The 16,988-nt window shown below is 43.7% G+C and overlaps 1 protein-coding gene across 4 annotated transcripts in view; it reads right to left on the reverse strand.

Annotated features, from left to right (window-relative positions):
* Positions 1-16,988, reverse strand: part of Slc22a23 (solute carrier family 22 member 23) — a 182,036-nt gene that overhangs the window by 138,651 nt on the left and 26,397 nt on the right. For 2 of the 4 annotated variants that reach the window (XM_076859136.1, XM_076859138.2), the window contains exon 2: positions 4,352-4,455. The exons of 1 other annotated variant lie outside the window; for it this stretch is intronic. In XM_076859136.1, coding sequence (XP_076715251.1) covers positions 4,352-4,455 — 104 coding nt within the window. Of the gene's footprint in view, positions 1-4,351; positions 4,456-16,630; positions 16,690-16,988 lie in introns of those variants that run through there. One more of the 4 variants, XM_076859139.1, reaches the window with a different exon arrangement.

Here is a 16,988-nt window from a genome sequence, read left to right on the forward strand (position 1 = left end):
TTCTAACCATCTCCATCCATCACTTGGGGTTTTGTTAAATGAGGCCAAGGCTATCAACTCAATGTTGTTGGACATCAGTGGTCTTGTCTAGAGATATTAGACCTTACTTCCCTTGACCAGTGGGGTCGTCATGACTGGGAGAGACCTTACCAGATGATTTTATTCATTTTCCATTCATGAACAAAAATAAATTTAAAATATGGCTTGTTTTCCTAAAATGAAGAAAAACAAACAAAAATCTAAAACCCGGGTTTATTTCTCTTTACCTATCTCCTCTGTAAAATGGGGCTAAGCATCCTTTTGCAGTTATTGAGATGGTCGGTGAAGGGAGATGATGGACATGACCAGAATGCCTGGCACAAAGAACCTAGTTCAATGTTTCTGCTCTCATTCTCCCTGCAGGCTACGTCCCTGACACTCGCCAAACATGGCTTGACTGGTTCTAACATGTTTTAGAAAAGATGATTGATTTTTTTTTTTTTTAATCTTCAGAAACCATTCTAAGTACCTCCTAATGGTTGCTAAGATCAGTAAGTAAAACTTATCATTAGGGACTGTGGGGCATATAACATCTTTGAAATTAGAGCGCCCTGGTTGTGAATCAAGGCTCACACCACTTTTGAACTATCTGACCTTAGAAAAGGCCAAGCATGCCTGCTGAGCTTCTGTTCCCTTTTGCAAGAGGCAATAAAATACCTACCTAACAGAGTTGCTGAGGGGTATGGAAACACTCAAGAGACGTAGCAAGTGTTCAATACATGCCAGTTATAAGCCTTGGAGTTCTAATATGAGAGCAAGTGTTCAATACATGCCAGTTATAAGCCTTGGAGTTCTAATATGAGCTGGCTCCCTAGGGCAGAATCCCTTGGAGATGACTGATAAAATCATATTCCTCAGTCAGAAACGCAGAGGACTTTTTCACTTAGGATCTGTGGTTGGCAGAAAAATGGCCTTGAACAATGTCTATGTCCTGCTGGGCACAGTGTGTAATCCCAGAGGCTTGGGAGGCTGAGACAGGAGGATCGTGATTTCAAAGCCAGCCTCAGCAAAAGCGAGTTGCTAAGCAACTCAGGGAGACCCTATCGAGTGCCCCGGAGTTCAATCCCTGGTACCTGCCCCCTCGCCCCCCAAAAAGATGTCCGCATCCTAATCCTCAGAACTACTATTCAGGGCAAAAGGGATTCTGGATGTGATTAAGGTTAAGGAGGACCTTGAGGTGTGGTGGGTTTGACCTATTACAAGACCACCTTCCCCAGCTACAGGGAACCTGAGAGAAGGCAGCATGAGGTCTTGACTTGCCATCTCTGGCTCTGAAGAAATGGAGAGAATCTACAGAATGTGTCTGGTTCCTAGAGAGCCAGAAACAGCGGGAACACGTCTGTCTCTGAGCTTCTAGGGAAGAGCACTGCTTTGCACACCCTTGTTGGACTTGTGACCCACAGAACTATAAGATGACTGCTTTGTGCTGTCAAAGCCACCAAGAATGTAGTGATTTGTAACCGTAGTCGTAGGAAACCATATGGGGTCTCCATAGGAAATAGACATGGAAGTAATGGGAGGAGATTGTAAAGGGATTATTTATAAAAGAGCGAGCAAACTGGGAGAGAAGCTAGGAGGGATAGTGCTCAACCTTGCAGCTCTCATCAGGAGGGAGCTTGGGGACAGACAGCCATGGGTGGCAGAGAGGCGCTGTTCGGAGGGCCCCTGACAGGAGGCAGCAGTCCTTCCAGCCCTGAGGAGATCAATGCCTGACCTCAAGCTCCTCTCCACTGGGGCTCTGCAGCTTGTGTTCCCCACTGGCCAACAGGAGTCCAAGGGCAAAGGGTGCAGCCCATGAACTATAATTACACATGCAGGACAGCCTGTAACAGAGCAATCAAGGGCAGGGAGGTGGCCCAACCCCTGGCCTGCATCTCTCCTGCATCTGCACTAACACACCACCCAACCATTCCAAACACACACCCCAGACAAAGCTTGCCTCTGACTGGATCCACTTCCCCCTGCAGCCATGAAACTGGGCCCCCAGCTGTGAGATTTGGAGTTCCCTAACAGGGTTTATTTCCCTTTAATCAAGGCTCAAGCAGGAGTAAAATGCCAAAAACAAAAAAAAAAAAAAAAAAGTGTGTGTGGGTGTTGTTGGAAAACACCAAACTTCCAAAGTGAAAGAGAGGCTCATTCAGAATGTTCAAAACACCCCCCAAAGCAGTTGCCTCTGAATCCCTAGAACACGCCTGCTTGTCTACCCCACCTCAACCTGGGAAAATGACTGTTGAGAACTGACTACAATATCAGACTTCTAGCTACTCACAGAGGAAGACCCAAGCACCTTGGTCTTTTGTCCCTACATCTGGTGTGTGACCAGGCAGGCCATTTGGCAAGATGTGCAAGAATACGATGTCACAAAAACAGCCTTGAAGCATCTCAGACTTTTGGAGACTAATTCATTTAATAAAAGCCCGTATTTACTTTCCTTTTAAATCTTTCATTGAATAAGGACACTAAAACCTGCATCCAGTCTGCATTTTTTTCAGAAAGAAGGTGACATGGATTCTACTGATATATATTCCTAATTTATTTCGATGCAGGTTTTTGAAAAACAGGATCTTTTAGACGTATAGTTCATACTAAAAACCTATGCATTTGGTTAAAAACAAACAAACAAACAAAAAAACCCTATTGCCTATCCTCAAAAACAAAACAAAAAACAATAACAAAAACCCCAAAGGGGCCCCCAGCGTACATCCCCAGAGGTCGCTGATGACTTTTCTATTACTGTCCACAGGGTAGGTGTCCATATGAAGCATTTAAAAGTGATGATTTAGCAGATTCTGGGCACACAGGAAATCACATTATATGTTCGCACAAGGAACTCACAAATAGACACGAGCTTTAGGAAGGAAATTTCCACAGCTTTAAAGTGGCCTCTGAATCTTTTGCTGCTGTCTGCTCTGGGCTCCTTGCTTTTGCCTGAGCCAGCTTTCTCAGTTAACCAGGGTCGAAAGGGCATCACAAAGACATACACAGTTTGTTTTATATTATTCTTGGCCCTTATTATGTCATCAGGCCCAAGATGTGCTGATTCGTCAAAAACAAACAAACAAAAAAAAAAACAAAACAAAAACCAAAATTCCTTTAAAAAGAGTGGAAAGGGAGAGACCGCTCTACAGCGCCTGTCCTTGACCTTACATTGCACAACTGTCTCTCTGTATCACAGAATATCCTAAATAAAAAGTGCTGTGGCACACTGGTGGAGAGACAGGGGCTCTGGGGTCAGGTGGCCTGGTGTCAAGTCCTGGCTCTCCAGATTAAAGGGGAGTGAACTTGGGGATTTACCTAAACTTCTATTCTTCGACTTTTCAATGATGAAAACAGGCAGTAATAGCTCTTACCCAACAGGAATGCTGGAGGATGGGATTGTTACATGTCTGGGAATGTTTGGCGCTGTGCCCGGTACACAGTAATCAGTGTGAGGTGCTAATGACATCATTGTCATTATCATCATTAATAACTCAGCTACCATCTTCCCCTCCTGATCTCTACCGGACAACGTCATCACCCCATCCTGAAACACACACTCTGCTCAAGGCAACCTCACTTCCTCACCCACCCAGAGAAAGTGCTTTCACCCTGGCCGCTCTTCACGATTCCTCCCCTGTCTGCAGGGCCCACCCATCATCCAAATGCTACCATCTTCTAAGGCCTTCCTTCCGCATGAAGCCCACGGGGCATCCTGGCCAAGTAAAGGACTGACTCTAAAGTATGTGTGATGCTCTGAGGTGCTAACCAGAGCTGCCTTACCCATTCAGTCCATGTGGACGAAGGTCTCTAGTTCCTCCCCTATTTGTTTATTCAGTTCTATTTTTCTAAGACAGGGTTTCACCATGTTTACTCAGGGAATCCTGGAAATTCCTGAGCTCAAGTGATCCTCTGCCTAGCTTCCTAAATAGCTGGGACTGCAGATGCACACCACCGTGCCCGGATCCCCTCTATTTTTTAAAGCATTGTGTGCATCTACCCCTCAGTGCAGCCCATAGAGTCCTACCCCTGAGGCCTCCTTACTAAACATCGAATGTCAGTAGTAGATGAGGCTGCAGGCTGGTTTTGCAAGATTCTAGTATTTAGAGAAATTGCATAAATTTAAATTCTCACTTCCAAATGGTTCACTATGTGCACTGACCAATCCTTTTAGTTTAGCATTCCCCAGGTGGCAGCGTTGGCTCTGGCTCTGGCATCAACACCAGGACAGAAAAAAGACACAGTAACAGTATGCTAACAATGACCATTTCTCTTTAGCCAGCCAAGGCGTGCTGTGGCTCCCAAAGGTTCGTGCGGAAGGCGTGTTGGTACTCACCAGTCAGCAATGCATCCAGTTATTAGGTAGCCAAAGATTAATCCAACCAGTAAGGAGAACTTAGCGATATGGACCTTCCAGGCATTATCACACACAAGATCCCACTAGAGAGGGGCAAATAAAAAATAATCAGAGAGACACATATACAGACCTAGTTGTACTCAATCATAAGGGCAATACAATAATCCTGCAAGGACCATGGCACTGGTGTCAGAGCCGTGTCAACAGTCTCATTAATGTTTTTGAAAATTCAATGAAAAGTGCAATTTAACCATAAAACAAAATGTAATATTTTTATCTGGAATGGGTTATCAAACTCTGAAAGGAGTGATTCATGAAATTTTGAGGATATATATTCTTTCTGTTCCAATGGCCACAGAGAACGAAGGGAGAGGGACCAGCTAAGGAGATGGGGTGTCACTGATGACCATTGCCCCTGAGGAGCAGCGCCCCTCCCCAGCAGAGCAACTTCAGTTACCCAGGAGATGGGAAGACCTACCAACTCAGGGTACTATAATAACACAAGGAAGTAAAGAGTGACTTTTGCATTTTCACCCCACAACTCTCCCACACTGTAGCTTTAGAAATAAAGGCAGGAGTTAATGGTGAATGTTGAAATATGAACTTTAACTAAACATTTTTGTTTTTTCCTTCTAAATATTCCTGGTGTTTTTCTATATTGCTCTATAAAGGTAGCTGCGTTACTTGGAGAGAAAACCAGTCAAAAAGTAAATATGATAGTTTATTTTGTACAGTTTTTATTATTTGATTTGATAAATAAAAACAGTCATCTAATTCCTCTCCTTTGTAAAAATAAGAGAGAAACCAACGTTTTTCCTGCTACGTGACATGTGTTCAAGTGTGGACGCAGGGTGTGGGTGGACACAGCATGTGAGCGTACATGCAGACCACTTCTGGGTCAGAGAGCAGACAGACAAGGAACCCCCCCCCCCACTGCCCCGGGCCCCCCGGCTAGCACTCTGGAGTCTGCAATGCCCCATCCCTGCTATTCTGTGCTGATGCCACCCTCAGTGGTATGTAGACGTCCTGCTGCTGGGGCAAAGAAGTGGCCAAGCTTCCACTTTGGGGGTCTCCAGGTCAGTAAGGCCAAGCAGCAGCGGTAGCAAACTCAGCTGGGGACATGCAACACAGGGTGTGGAATTTGTGAATGAGAGAGGTGTTCTGGAAACAGAGACATGAAGGGCGAGGCCATGGGTGGGGGCTGGAACTTAGCTATGTCTTCTTAAATGTCTCCCTCCTCCACCACCTTGAGACCCTGAGTGTAATGCAGAGGATCCTTGCAAACTCAGGTCCTGCCCCCGTTTCCCAATTTCTGGAAAGTCTGGTGAGGGCCCTGGAGGATATTGCTATGGATCTCAGCTTCAGAGGGATTTGGGGAAAGCTCAGGTCAGCACCAGCAGTTGCAGAGGAAGGCACCTGGCTTAGAGAGCAGGAAGACACTGCCTGTCACATGGGTCCCACTTCTGCTTTGGACTCCTTGGGACACTGCTGGATGATGCCCCTGACACAGGCTCCAGTCACCAGAGACCTGTGGGGAGTCACCTGTTCATCCATCTGTTTTCAGGTGATCTGCATTGGGCGGGGTGGGGGGAGGGAAACTATATATATTGGGGGAAGAGAGGGAATAAAGGAATGTGGGAATGCAGGGCCAGACTGCAGGAGGGTCTGGCTGGCAAAGCACAGTTGGGACAGTTGTTGTCAACGTTTGTTCATGTGTATGGGGAGGACAGCGAGGCTGGTGGTGCAGAATCCCATTCAGAATTCAGATACAGCGGTGCTTTAGAGGGCCAACTTCCTTCTAGGAGGACTCCTGTGGTTCTCAAGATGTGCTCTAAAGCACATGCATCACCTGGCAACTAGCAAGAAATGCAGATTCTTGGGCTTCCTCTTAGATCCACTGAAGAACAACCTCTGGAGGTAGGCACAGCATTGTGACACCCAGGCTGACCCAGTCCTGACCTTGAGAACCTCCAGGGGTGCTGTTCTGCCTTTTCCCTCCTATGATAAGACAACCCATGAACTTTGCCATCCCAGGCTTGATTTTAAACAATCAACTCCCAAGAGCAGGGAGTGTCTTACACTGCATAAAACACACACAGTTGTTGGCTTTTCCTCTAGACTGCAAGAGCAGGAGTATAAAGCTCCAAGATATCTAAAGTGGGCTTTTGGAGGCAAGCCTGGAAAAGCAACATTCACGGATATGCTGTTTCTAGGAGAAAATGCATTTTTAATAATAAAGGCTTTTTTGGCATGCAACCTACTTCTAACTTCAGGAAGGAAGGATTTGCCTTAAAATGGGAGTTACAGCATTACCATGAACATCGCGTGTGCATTCTGTTCCCTAGCTTAGTTTACACGTTCTGTGAGGAGAGACCCTTTCACACCTGTAACGGTTCATCTCTCAGTCGCATCCTGCCTTGTGTGAACCTCGGCCTGGCACATTCTTGGCAGGAGAGGAGCAAGCCCTGACCCCAAGCTGCTGCCGGTGAGGAATGCACCAGCTTTTAAACACTTCCCTGTCTCCACCAACACTTCCCATTGATGAGTTTATTTGAGATTAAGCGATGCAAAGGAGTACATTCTGCTTATACTAAATGGTTGGGAGGCAAGGGATTTCAATAAAAGCATTCAGGGGAATGGAGAAAATGGCCAATGCTGTTGCCCGTTCAGCCACCTGAACAATTACTACTCTGGGCCTTGGGCAGCCATAACCCAATTTAGTTGCTACCTAATAAGTTGTTCAGTGATCACCTCAATACGACCCCTATCAATTAACAATGCTGGAGTCCAAAAGTAAGACGCCGCCGAAGGACTGGCTCATAAGGCCAGTAAGGAAAGCAAGACGGGGTAGAAGTACTGAGTGGCATCACCAATCTCAGCCTATGGGTACCCACCCCCTTGGAGGGGTCCTGGGAGTCTAGTACAAGGCAGTCACCAGCCACCTGGGTGGTGCCTTAAACCATCCTCAATTAGAGGCAGGAATGGGGAGCATTATCTGAATCAACAAGCAGAGGGAATGGGAGGTCCCAGCAGGTTTACCAAGATAAGGGCTACTCAGGCCTGGGGACCCGCCTAAAAACAACACCCTGGTAATCCTGGAGGCCCACCCCAGAGGCACATTCCACTGGGCTGGGTAGGGCCAGGCTGAAGGACTCCACTGAGCTGCCTCCCTTGTTTAACTTCTACTTCTGGTAATGACAAACATGTACCAGGAAAGTAAGATATGTTCCAACAGAGTGCTATCTCTTAAAGAATTCTAAAGAATTTCAGAAGTATGAGGAAACTTTGAGATCACCTGGCTCTCAAATTTGTTCACATTGCCACAGATAAGATGTGACAATTGGTTCTTCTGGAAGCCAAGGCTATGTGAATTTTTAACATTAAAAAAAAAAAAAAAAATCTGATGAGAATAATGCCTTAAAAAGTTCAAGATCAGAGCTTATTTTTTTTTTTAATCTCCAACATTCTCTGCTAACCTCTCTTTCTTTCTCCCCGTTATATCAACCAGCAATTTTAGCAGATTCTACCTTTCAAATACACCCTGAACATATCCACAACAGGCATTCACGCCTCACCTGAGAGTCCACCCTCCTTCAGGTGTGTTCCTGTAGCGAGGACTGCAGGTCTGGACATAACACTACCAGACCTCCTTACAGTGAAGGTTTCAGGTAAGATTTAGGGTCTGCTGGTCAGATGCACACCCCAGAACAACTCTCAGTGTTTAGCCTACTTCTAATGTCTGGACTGCCTTGAATTAGGAAGAATGTCAAGAGGGGTAAGTGGTACAGACTCGGCAGGGTTTGGGTGGTCTTGGAGCCAACAGTTCTAGCAGTGGCTAGGGAAGTGTGATTCTGGAGCCAGTGGTTGGGGGAGTGACTCCCAGATTTCTAGGTTCCTAACTGAGACTCCCCTGGCAGGCTAGTTCTAGGGCACTGTGCTGGGAATCTTTCCAGAGCCCCAGCTTGCAGCTGCTCTAGCAACGCAGTGAGAACTGTTTCCCTGTATTCGGTCCCTGAGTTCCATCCCAAGCATCAAAAATAAAATAAAATAAAAACATGAATAAATAGCTCCTGAAATACTCAAGAGTGGTCTCTGTTATTTGCAAACTGAACCCCGTTCCCTGATTAAATTTCCTTGAGATGGTGTTGGCGGGGCAAGATGTGAGCCAGGTTTCCAGCCTCAGGCTCCTGAACAATGCAAGAGTCTCCCTGCATTAACTTCAGCCTTCATTTCCTGGAGAACAATGAAAGCCACCCTTTAATGAAGCATGTTAACACTTCATCTGCAGATTTAACAAGATCATAAAAGCAGTCACATCATCGCCCCATTTCATCATCTCAGCTTCAACTTCTGAGCCACTTCTCCCATCGGGACACTCCATGGTGATGCCCAAGGGAGCTTTGAGCCAGGACTCAATGGGGAGACAATGACTAAGATGTGTGTCTGTGTTTCACACACTGCATGTTGGTAGCTACATACTCTGTTTAAAAAAAAAAAAAAGAGGTAAAAAAATTTTAGTAGACTATTTTTGTACCTATGTATTTTAAGGATAGAACACAAGAAATAAAACCTTAAAATAATTGGAGGAAAATAGATTACTTATCTGACTTTGGAGATGGAAATTCTATGGATAAAAACTAAGGGGGAAAAAAAATAACCTAAAAAAGTGACTGGTAGATTTCATGATACTTTAACCCTTACTATTTATTATTAATTTTAACTATTATTTAAAAATTCTAGCCATCAAAAATGCCATAAACCAAGTTATAAATACTTAAATTTGTAAAATATATCCATAGAACATTAATACCCTAAACATTTAATGAGTATTAAATTTTTTTTTTTAGGTTTTCTTTCTCAAATATATTTTCTTCTCAATACAGACTAGTACTCCAACTAGAAATGGGTTAAACACCCAGACAATGGACAAAATATAAGAAGCAGAAATGCTTCTAAGAACACCAGGAAATGTTAGATTCTGCTAATGAAAATCAAAGCATAATATTTTGGCTATCAAAATTTTTTTCAAAAAAATGTCCTCAACGTGCAGGAGAGATGTGGAGGTGTCAACCTGTAGAAGGAGGGTGAACAGAAACTGCTTTTCTGAACAGGCAGCACATGTCTTAAAAACATGTATCCCAGCGATTCCTTTTCTTGGAAATTTTCCCCAAAGAACGGATCAGAGATGCCCATAGAGGTCCTTGTGCAACAATGTTCACTGATTTTAACTCACAAGAGCAAAACCTCAGACCTGAGTGAATGCCTGGTGACATTACACAGCCATTCAAAATTTGGCTTGTGAAAACCAATGACTGAGAAAAATCCCGTGACACAGAACTACGAAAATGCCTCGGAATGAAAGGTGATAAATATGAGAGACGTTTGCAGGGAAAAGTTAGAGGACATCCCAAATATCAAAACTGAGAATGGTACTAAGGCTGAGTTTTATTTTCCATTTGATATTTTTCTAAATATTCTACAAGTAACCTGTGAACCCTAAAATAAGAGGAATACTCCCCAGAGTGGTGGTGAGGGTAAGATGAATTATCATTAAGAACATAACCAACAAAGGCAAAATCTTTTCAAGAATATGCACTTTTACACACTCTAAAGTAGCAGGCCAAGAGGAAGCTTGTTTTGAAATTGCTTGGGGGTCAAAATTTTTATTTTTTTGGCACTGGGGATTGAATTCAGAGGCACTTGACGACTAAGCCACATCCCCAGCCCTATTTGTATTTTATTTAGGAACAGGGTCTTGCTGAGTTGCTTAGCACCTCACTTTTGCTGAGGCTGGCTTTGAACTCGTGATCCTGCCTCAGCCTCCTGAGCCACTGGGTCAAAACATTTTTAAAACAGTACTACGTGTATATCTCAGTGTGTTGCCAGCCTGGGCAACACAGCCCGATACTGTCCCCAAATAAATAAATTTCAAATTTTTTATGTAAAAAATTTTTTTCTTTTAGTTGTCAATGAACCTTCACTTATTTATATGTGGTGCTGAGGATGGAACCCAGTGCCTCACACAGGCTAGGTGAGCATTTTACCACTGAGCCTCAACCCCAGCACCTCAAAATTTTTTAAAAGGAAAAAAATGAAAGTGATTTGGAATAAATCACATCTGAAGTTTATGTTAATGCTCATTAACTAAAGCAAAAAAGTGTTTTTTAGGGAACTGAATGAAAATTTTCCCCAAAGTTTCATCTTTTGAAGTGGAGATCCCCGCTTGAGCCTGTTCCATTAGCAAACCACCAGGGTTTTCCCAATCACCGAGCAAGCGCTCTGTTCTCACACTGAGCACAGTCAGTCGAGATAAAAGGAAATATTTCAGTTCAATACTACAAAGAGGATAATACTGCTTAAAATTTCAAAGGCTGAAACGAAACTAAATTCTTGACTGGGTCACTAGAATTTAGAGAAATGTGAAGTTAGCGCTTTTCTTTTTCCCCCTAAAATAGCATTTCAGCAGCCTCTCGTGAACCAGTGTTCCATACACCATGGGTTTGCTGTGCTCTGCAGTCTTTTCAACTAGAGACAAAAGAAATGGCAAGAACATACACACATGCGCGCACAAACACACATGCATGCACGCACGCACAGAGTCCCGCCCTGGAGGATTAGTCACAAAGAAACAGCCTCCATCCAGAAGCTGAACTGATGAAGTCCGTTAGCTACTATTTAGGCAGCCTAAGCGAGCCTGTGTTTTTTAGTATTTTGCATCTAGCAGTATACAGATTATTTTTTCTTAAAAGACTCCATCAAAATTCAAGATACACTGCATGATTTGAAAAACCTCAAATTACTCTCTGCTTTTTTGCCTCTCAGCTCATCCTCCAATTTTAGGAGGCTTGCTGTCAACGGTAGCCAACACAAGTGCCAATTTAGGGTTGGCATACTTGCAAGCTTCCTTAAGTGACATAATGAACATCTTTGCCAGGTACTCGGGGGGAATTTTTAAGTTTGGTTTCTCTGTTTTCCGTTAACTGTCACTCAAACTGCTCCTCAACTTTCATTCTTTTCTAACTTAGTGCCAAAATCACAACCAGGGCCTGTGGGAGGAAACGGTAGCAAAACTCAATGGCCAGCTTGTCCAGGCTAGATGGGGCATACGCCTCGCCTATTAAACTGACAAGCCTGTCTCTTGTAAGAGACCCATTCCAAAGCCACAGCAGTGGAGCTGGTCAGAATTCTTAAACTCCATGTAGTGCCTTTTTGGTTAGGGTTAGGGTTATGGTAATTTTAAACCCTACGCCACGGGTCTATCTTTTCACATCTTTGTCTCCTATTGCCTGCCTCCTTTTTCAAAGTGTGGCTTCCTGGTGTTGGAGAAGTGGGAACCTTGATGCTTCATGTACTGACACAGGCTTTCCCAATTCTCACTGAACCTGACCCCTTTTAAAAGGCTAGAGATGTAGAACTGCTTTCCAGGAGATTTTAAAAGGGAAACAAAAATAACCACCGGAACCCACCCTCGGTGGAGTTGATGTGGGGGACTCTCTGTGGGAAAGCAATACAGGGGATCACTTTTCCTTTGCCTTAAAGGAAACAAGGGTGTCTATGGTGGATGTTCTTGTTCATTTGGTATAAAGCCCTCTGTGGCATTTGAGGAAGCTGAACAGATCCCCCAAAGGCTGCAGAGGTTGTTAATAAGCAATGGCTTTTTATCGATCCACACCTTGAAGAATCCTGGCTCCAGAATCTGCAATGGATGTCTCACTAATGGCCAACTACCTGTGAGAAAGGAAATTAAGAGGCCGCTCTGTAGGGAGGCCTGGGAGGGTGGGGGGAGAAAGAGAGAACCTAAGGAGAAACCCTTCCCACAGCCCGAGGCATCGAGACAGATCAACCTCTGAGGCCCTCAGTGAAATCAGCACAAGGCTTCTAGCAGGCTAGGACGTAGGAAGTAACTTGAACCCTGTTTTCCTACGTCACCAGGGGATATCTAGTGTAACCCAGGGCAGGACAGAACCCGACTATCACATTAATACTGAAGACATACCAACCCACTGTGGAGAGGAGACAAGTGTGGGGACCTTCTGACAGTCCCATCAGGGGATTCTTGGAATGGGGAAATGTAATGGCCCAGATGATGGATCACGGAGGGAACCTGGAGGTCAAAGGAAGATCATCTTTGGCTCCCTGGCTTCCTCCTGCCACAGGTGATGGTTCTGACATAACATGGCCCTGTCAAGGCCCCCTACGACCTGCCTCATCTCACCCCCTACTTGCACGCTGTGCCCCACAAACCTCTTTCGTCTTCTCTCACTGCCATCTCTCCCACCAACCTTTGCCATGACCCAGTCATGCCAAAGCCCTCACCAGCTCCCAAAGGGCCCCTGGACCCCTTCTCCCAAATTGCTCTTCCACTCCCAAACCCCACAATATCCACACTCCTTCCCACCCTGACTTTTCTAGCTCAACACTTACTTCAAAAGATGAGTCTCACTTCAACCAAAATTGCTGAGCATTGTTCATCACCTGTCAGCCTAAGCATCGGAATCCTGCTGAACTGCTTTATAAGCACATGATGAAATGAAAAGAGTAAGGGGGTGAAATTACAAATCTACAAATGACTATAGTTCCATATTCCTATCAAGTCCAATTAACTTAATCGAGTGCTCTCCCTGGGCTATTTAATTATTTAATTGTATTTCTTCAAAGACAATTTAAATAATTAATATGTAATTATTACACACTATTTAATGATAAACACCTAAACAAAATATATTTTAATTGCCTGTTGACAGGTCCTTCTTCCACAAGTTCAGAGTTGGAAAATTTGTACCCCACAGGTCAAATATGGCCCTGAGCCTGTTTTTGTAAATAAAGTTTTATTGACACACAGTTATTCTTCATTGACCTATTATCTACAGCAGCTTTGGTGCTACAACGGTAGACTTGAGCAGTTGCAGAAAAGACCCCATGGCCCACAAAGCCAAAAGTTAGTGACTATTTGGCCTTTTATTGGAAGTTTCCAACCTCTTTCTTGCACTATCTGTGAGTTTCTTGAAGAACGAAAGCCTCCCTGTGCTGTTTCTCTGTATCTTGGACCCAAGCTAACACCTGGCACGTGGGAGGTAGGAACAAGGATGTATGCTCATGCAGTAACTACTGTTCCTGGAAGTTGGAATACTCTTTATGTTTGCTATTTATTTCTTAATCCCCTTCATGATTATTTCTTCAAATACAATTTAAATAATTAATATCTAATTATTACACAAAATTTATACCGGCAATATGGCTTTTAAATGTTTCCGCCCAACTTTTCACTTTGGATAATTTTCCCCTGGGGAAAGATATTTCTGGTTTTATCATTAAAGCCAGTAGAAAATTGGGTATATGAGAAATTTATTTAAAACAATGAGAAATTCTCTTTTAATAGAACAGATCTATTATGTCGATTAAGCATTGTTCTATGAGAAGAAAGGAAACTGAGATTAGTTAGGAACTGATCAGGTGCTAGGCACACTTCGAGCCTCTAAGCTTTCAGTCATCATGACAGGCTTCACACAGGGACATTATCACCACTGTGTCCATTTTATAGGGGAAGAAACTGAGGTGGAGAGAGGTGAAACAACTACTCCAAGATCAAATGGCTCTTAAAAAGATTATAAATCCAGATCTGATTAAAACATACATACTTTAGTAGGGCGTGATGGTGCACACCTATAATCCCAAGGACTCAGGAGGCCAAGTGAGGAGTATCAAAAATTCAAAATCAGCCTCAGCAACTTGTTGAGGCCATAAGCAACTTAGTGAGACCCTGTCTCAAAATAAAAAATAAAAAGGGCTGGGGATGAGCTCAGTGGCAAAGTGCCCTGGGTTAAATCTCCGGTTCCAAAAAAAAAAGTACTTTGCCACTCAATAAATTCAAAGAAATGCAAACAAACAAAAAAATATTTCTTTGATCTGTATTAAGTGGCTATAGGCTTTAGCATTTTTCTCACCAAGTACACTTCATGTACAAGGAAGTAAAGTACTGTGGTGTTAACAGGACAGGCTCTGGCATCATTTCATTGTTATGGTGACTAAACAAAAATAATTTGTGAAGTGTCTGTGAATAGCAGGCATTCAGTAAATGGCAGCTATTAAAAACAATAATATTGGACTGGAGACGTAGCTCAATAGGAGAGAGCTTGTCTAGCTTGTGCAAAGCCCTGTGTTCCATGCCCAGGGCCACAATATAACAAACAACAACAATAATATCACACTACAGGTTTGAGCATCCCGATTCCAATTATACAAAATGCCCCTAAATCCAAAACTTTGAGCATTGAAGCCACAGGTGGAAAATTCCACACCTGTCTTCATATGATAGAGCAGTCAAAATGCAGACCCACCAAAAACACTGTAAAATAACCTTCAGGCCAAGCATATAAGGTATAGATGAGACATAAATGAATTGTGTATCTAGAAATTGGTTCCCATGCTAAGATATCTCCTTTTATATATACAACTGTTCAAAAATCCAAAAACCCCAAATCTGAAATATGCTGTTCCCAAGCATTTCAGGTAAAGATTATCCAACCTGTATCTTATTTTTCATAGAATTTTTAGTGTCTGAGGGCTAGAAAAAGTCATGGTTAACCTGCTACTTTTAAAAATGAGAAGTCTAGAGGGGTGAAGTGACTTGCTTGAGATATAAAAACCTGTGGTCAAGCCAGGCACAAGGGGAGACCAGGTTTTCTCAGCTGTAGTTGCTCTATACCAGGGTGCCCTGAAAACACAGCGTGTCTGGGATACAGGACTCTCCCAGGAAACTTCATAAGTCAACTGCTGCCGAGCCCAGATGATGCCTGATCCAACAGTCAGTTGATCAGTACCACCTCCCTGAGTTCAAAACCCTACAACATGAAGGCCTAAAATAATAATAACTCAGCATTTTAATTGAGAGCAACTCTTAGGCTTCCTGCCAAGAAGTCACCTTTTTTTTTTTTTTTTTTTTTTTATAATATATGAGTCAGAGTACTTGAGAAGCTAAACCAGTTTTTCTCCTGTTTCGAACTGGTCTGACCATCTGAAAAGGACATGAATGATACTAAGTCAAAGGGTCTATTCAAATAGGGTTGATTATTTTTTTCCTTGTCTGGCTCAGAAAACTGTGACTATAGAAGACAGTCCACAGGAACCACAACACACAGACACCACCCGCCACCGCCCCGCCACATCCCAAAGTTACTCAATCCAATGAATGCTCTAGGTATAGAAGAGCCTGGGTTCTCTTTCTTTTTAGCTGATTTTTTTTATTAGTGCACTATAATTAAACAAAACAGCAAGAGTCACCTTGTGACATGTATACAGCATATAACATAATTTGGTTTTTCAAATGTGTACCCATTCAGCCTCTGTCTTCATTGTACTGGGCTATATAGCTCAGCATGATCGGAGAAAGAGCATCGCAGGGTCAACAAAAAACAGGAGACATAGAAATCAGAGACTAAAATGGGGTCTGAGCTCGTTGCTTGATCATGACAGTCAACAGCAGTGGGGATGCACAGTGACGATGCAGATTGGGGCCTCATGAAATGAGTCTCCATTCCATTTCTGCCTCGTTGAGAGTCATGTGACCCTGGGCAAGTTCTCTCCCGGTGGGGGCTCTGTTTCAACATCTATGATATAAGAAGCACAAAATCTATGACACACAGTTGTTATGAAAGTCAAGAATGATATCTAGAATCCAGGTATGGTGACACACGCCTGTAATCTCAGCAGCTTGGGAGGCTGAGGCAGGAGGGTCATGAGTTCAAAGCCAGCCTCAGCGAAAAAAAGTGAGGCACTAAGCAACTCAGTCAGACCTTGTCTTCAGGCCATGCATATAAGGTATAGATGAAGCATAAATGAATTTTGTGTACAAAATAGGGCTGGGGATGTGGCTCGGTGGTCCAGTGCCCCTGAGTTTAATCCCTGGTACCCTCCCCCGCCCACCACCAAAAAAAGAATAATATCCAGAATATGTCCAGGGCAGTAACTGGCACAAGTTGATTATGACTCATTAATTTTGTCAGTGAGTGAAGGAGGTCCTTGGGGGGTTACGTCTGTTGGTAAGTAACATTTGAGTCTGAGAGTTAAAAAAAAAAAAAAAAAAGACTTCAAAAAGGCCTTTGATTTAGAGGCTCGGTTATTCATCTGAGCCTCACCCCTAACCGATCCAAATTAAGGGGTGTTTTACTATCCTACATCCTGTCTGCACAGCCGGGCACCAGAATAGAAAGTGGGAGAGGCGAGTATAGAACATGCCCTCCAGGGAACAGCTGTACTCACAGCTGGGGAGGAGCTGGAAGGAGAATCCACTCCGTGCCACATGGGGCTCTCTGACATCTCTCAAAGATCTCAGGATGCCTGTCCTTCACTATGACCTCCTGGGCCGCATCCTGGGAATAGCAACACAACCTCATTCCCAACGCTCGCCGCGGTCGTTCATTAAGCGCACCGTTTCTCTGACCAAAAGGAAAAAATAAAATAAAATTTTAAAAAACCAGGATGGCTCTCAAAAGGTAACAACACTATTATTCCCCAAAGGGTGTTCATACTTTCTCTCCTTGAACTATTAATCTCCCGAAAACACCATGCTGAGTTGGCAGAGTGACAGCAGAAGGTGACTGTGCAATCCGGCTCCCAG

Source organism: Callospermophilus lateralis, chromosome 6, assembly GCF_048772815.1.
Source record: "Callospermophilus lateralis isolate mCalLat2 chromosome 6, mCalLat2.hap1, whole genome shotgun sequence".
Taxonomy (NCBI): domain Eukaryota; kingdom Metazoa; phylum Chordata; class Mammalia; order Rodentia; family Sciuridae; genus Callospermophilus; species Callospermophilus lateralis.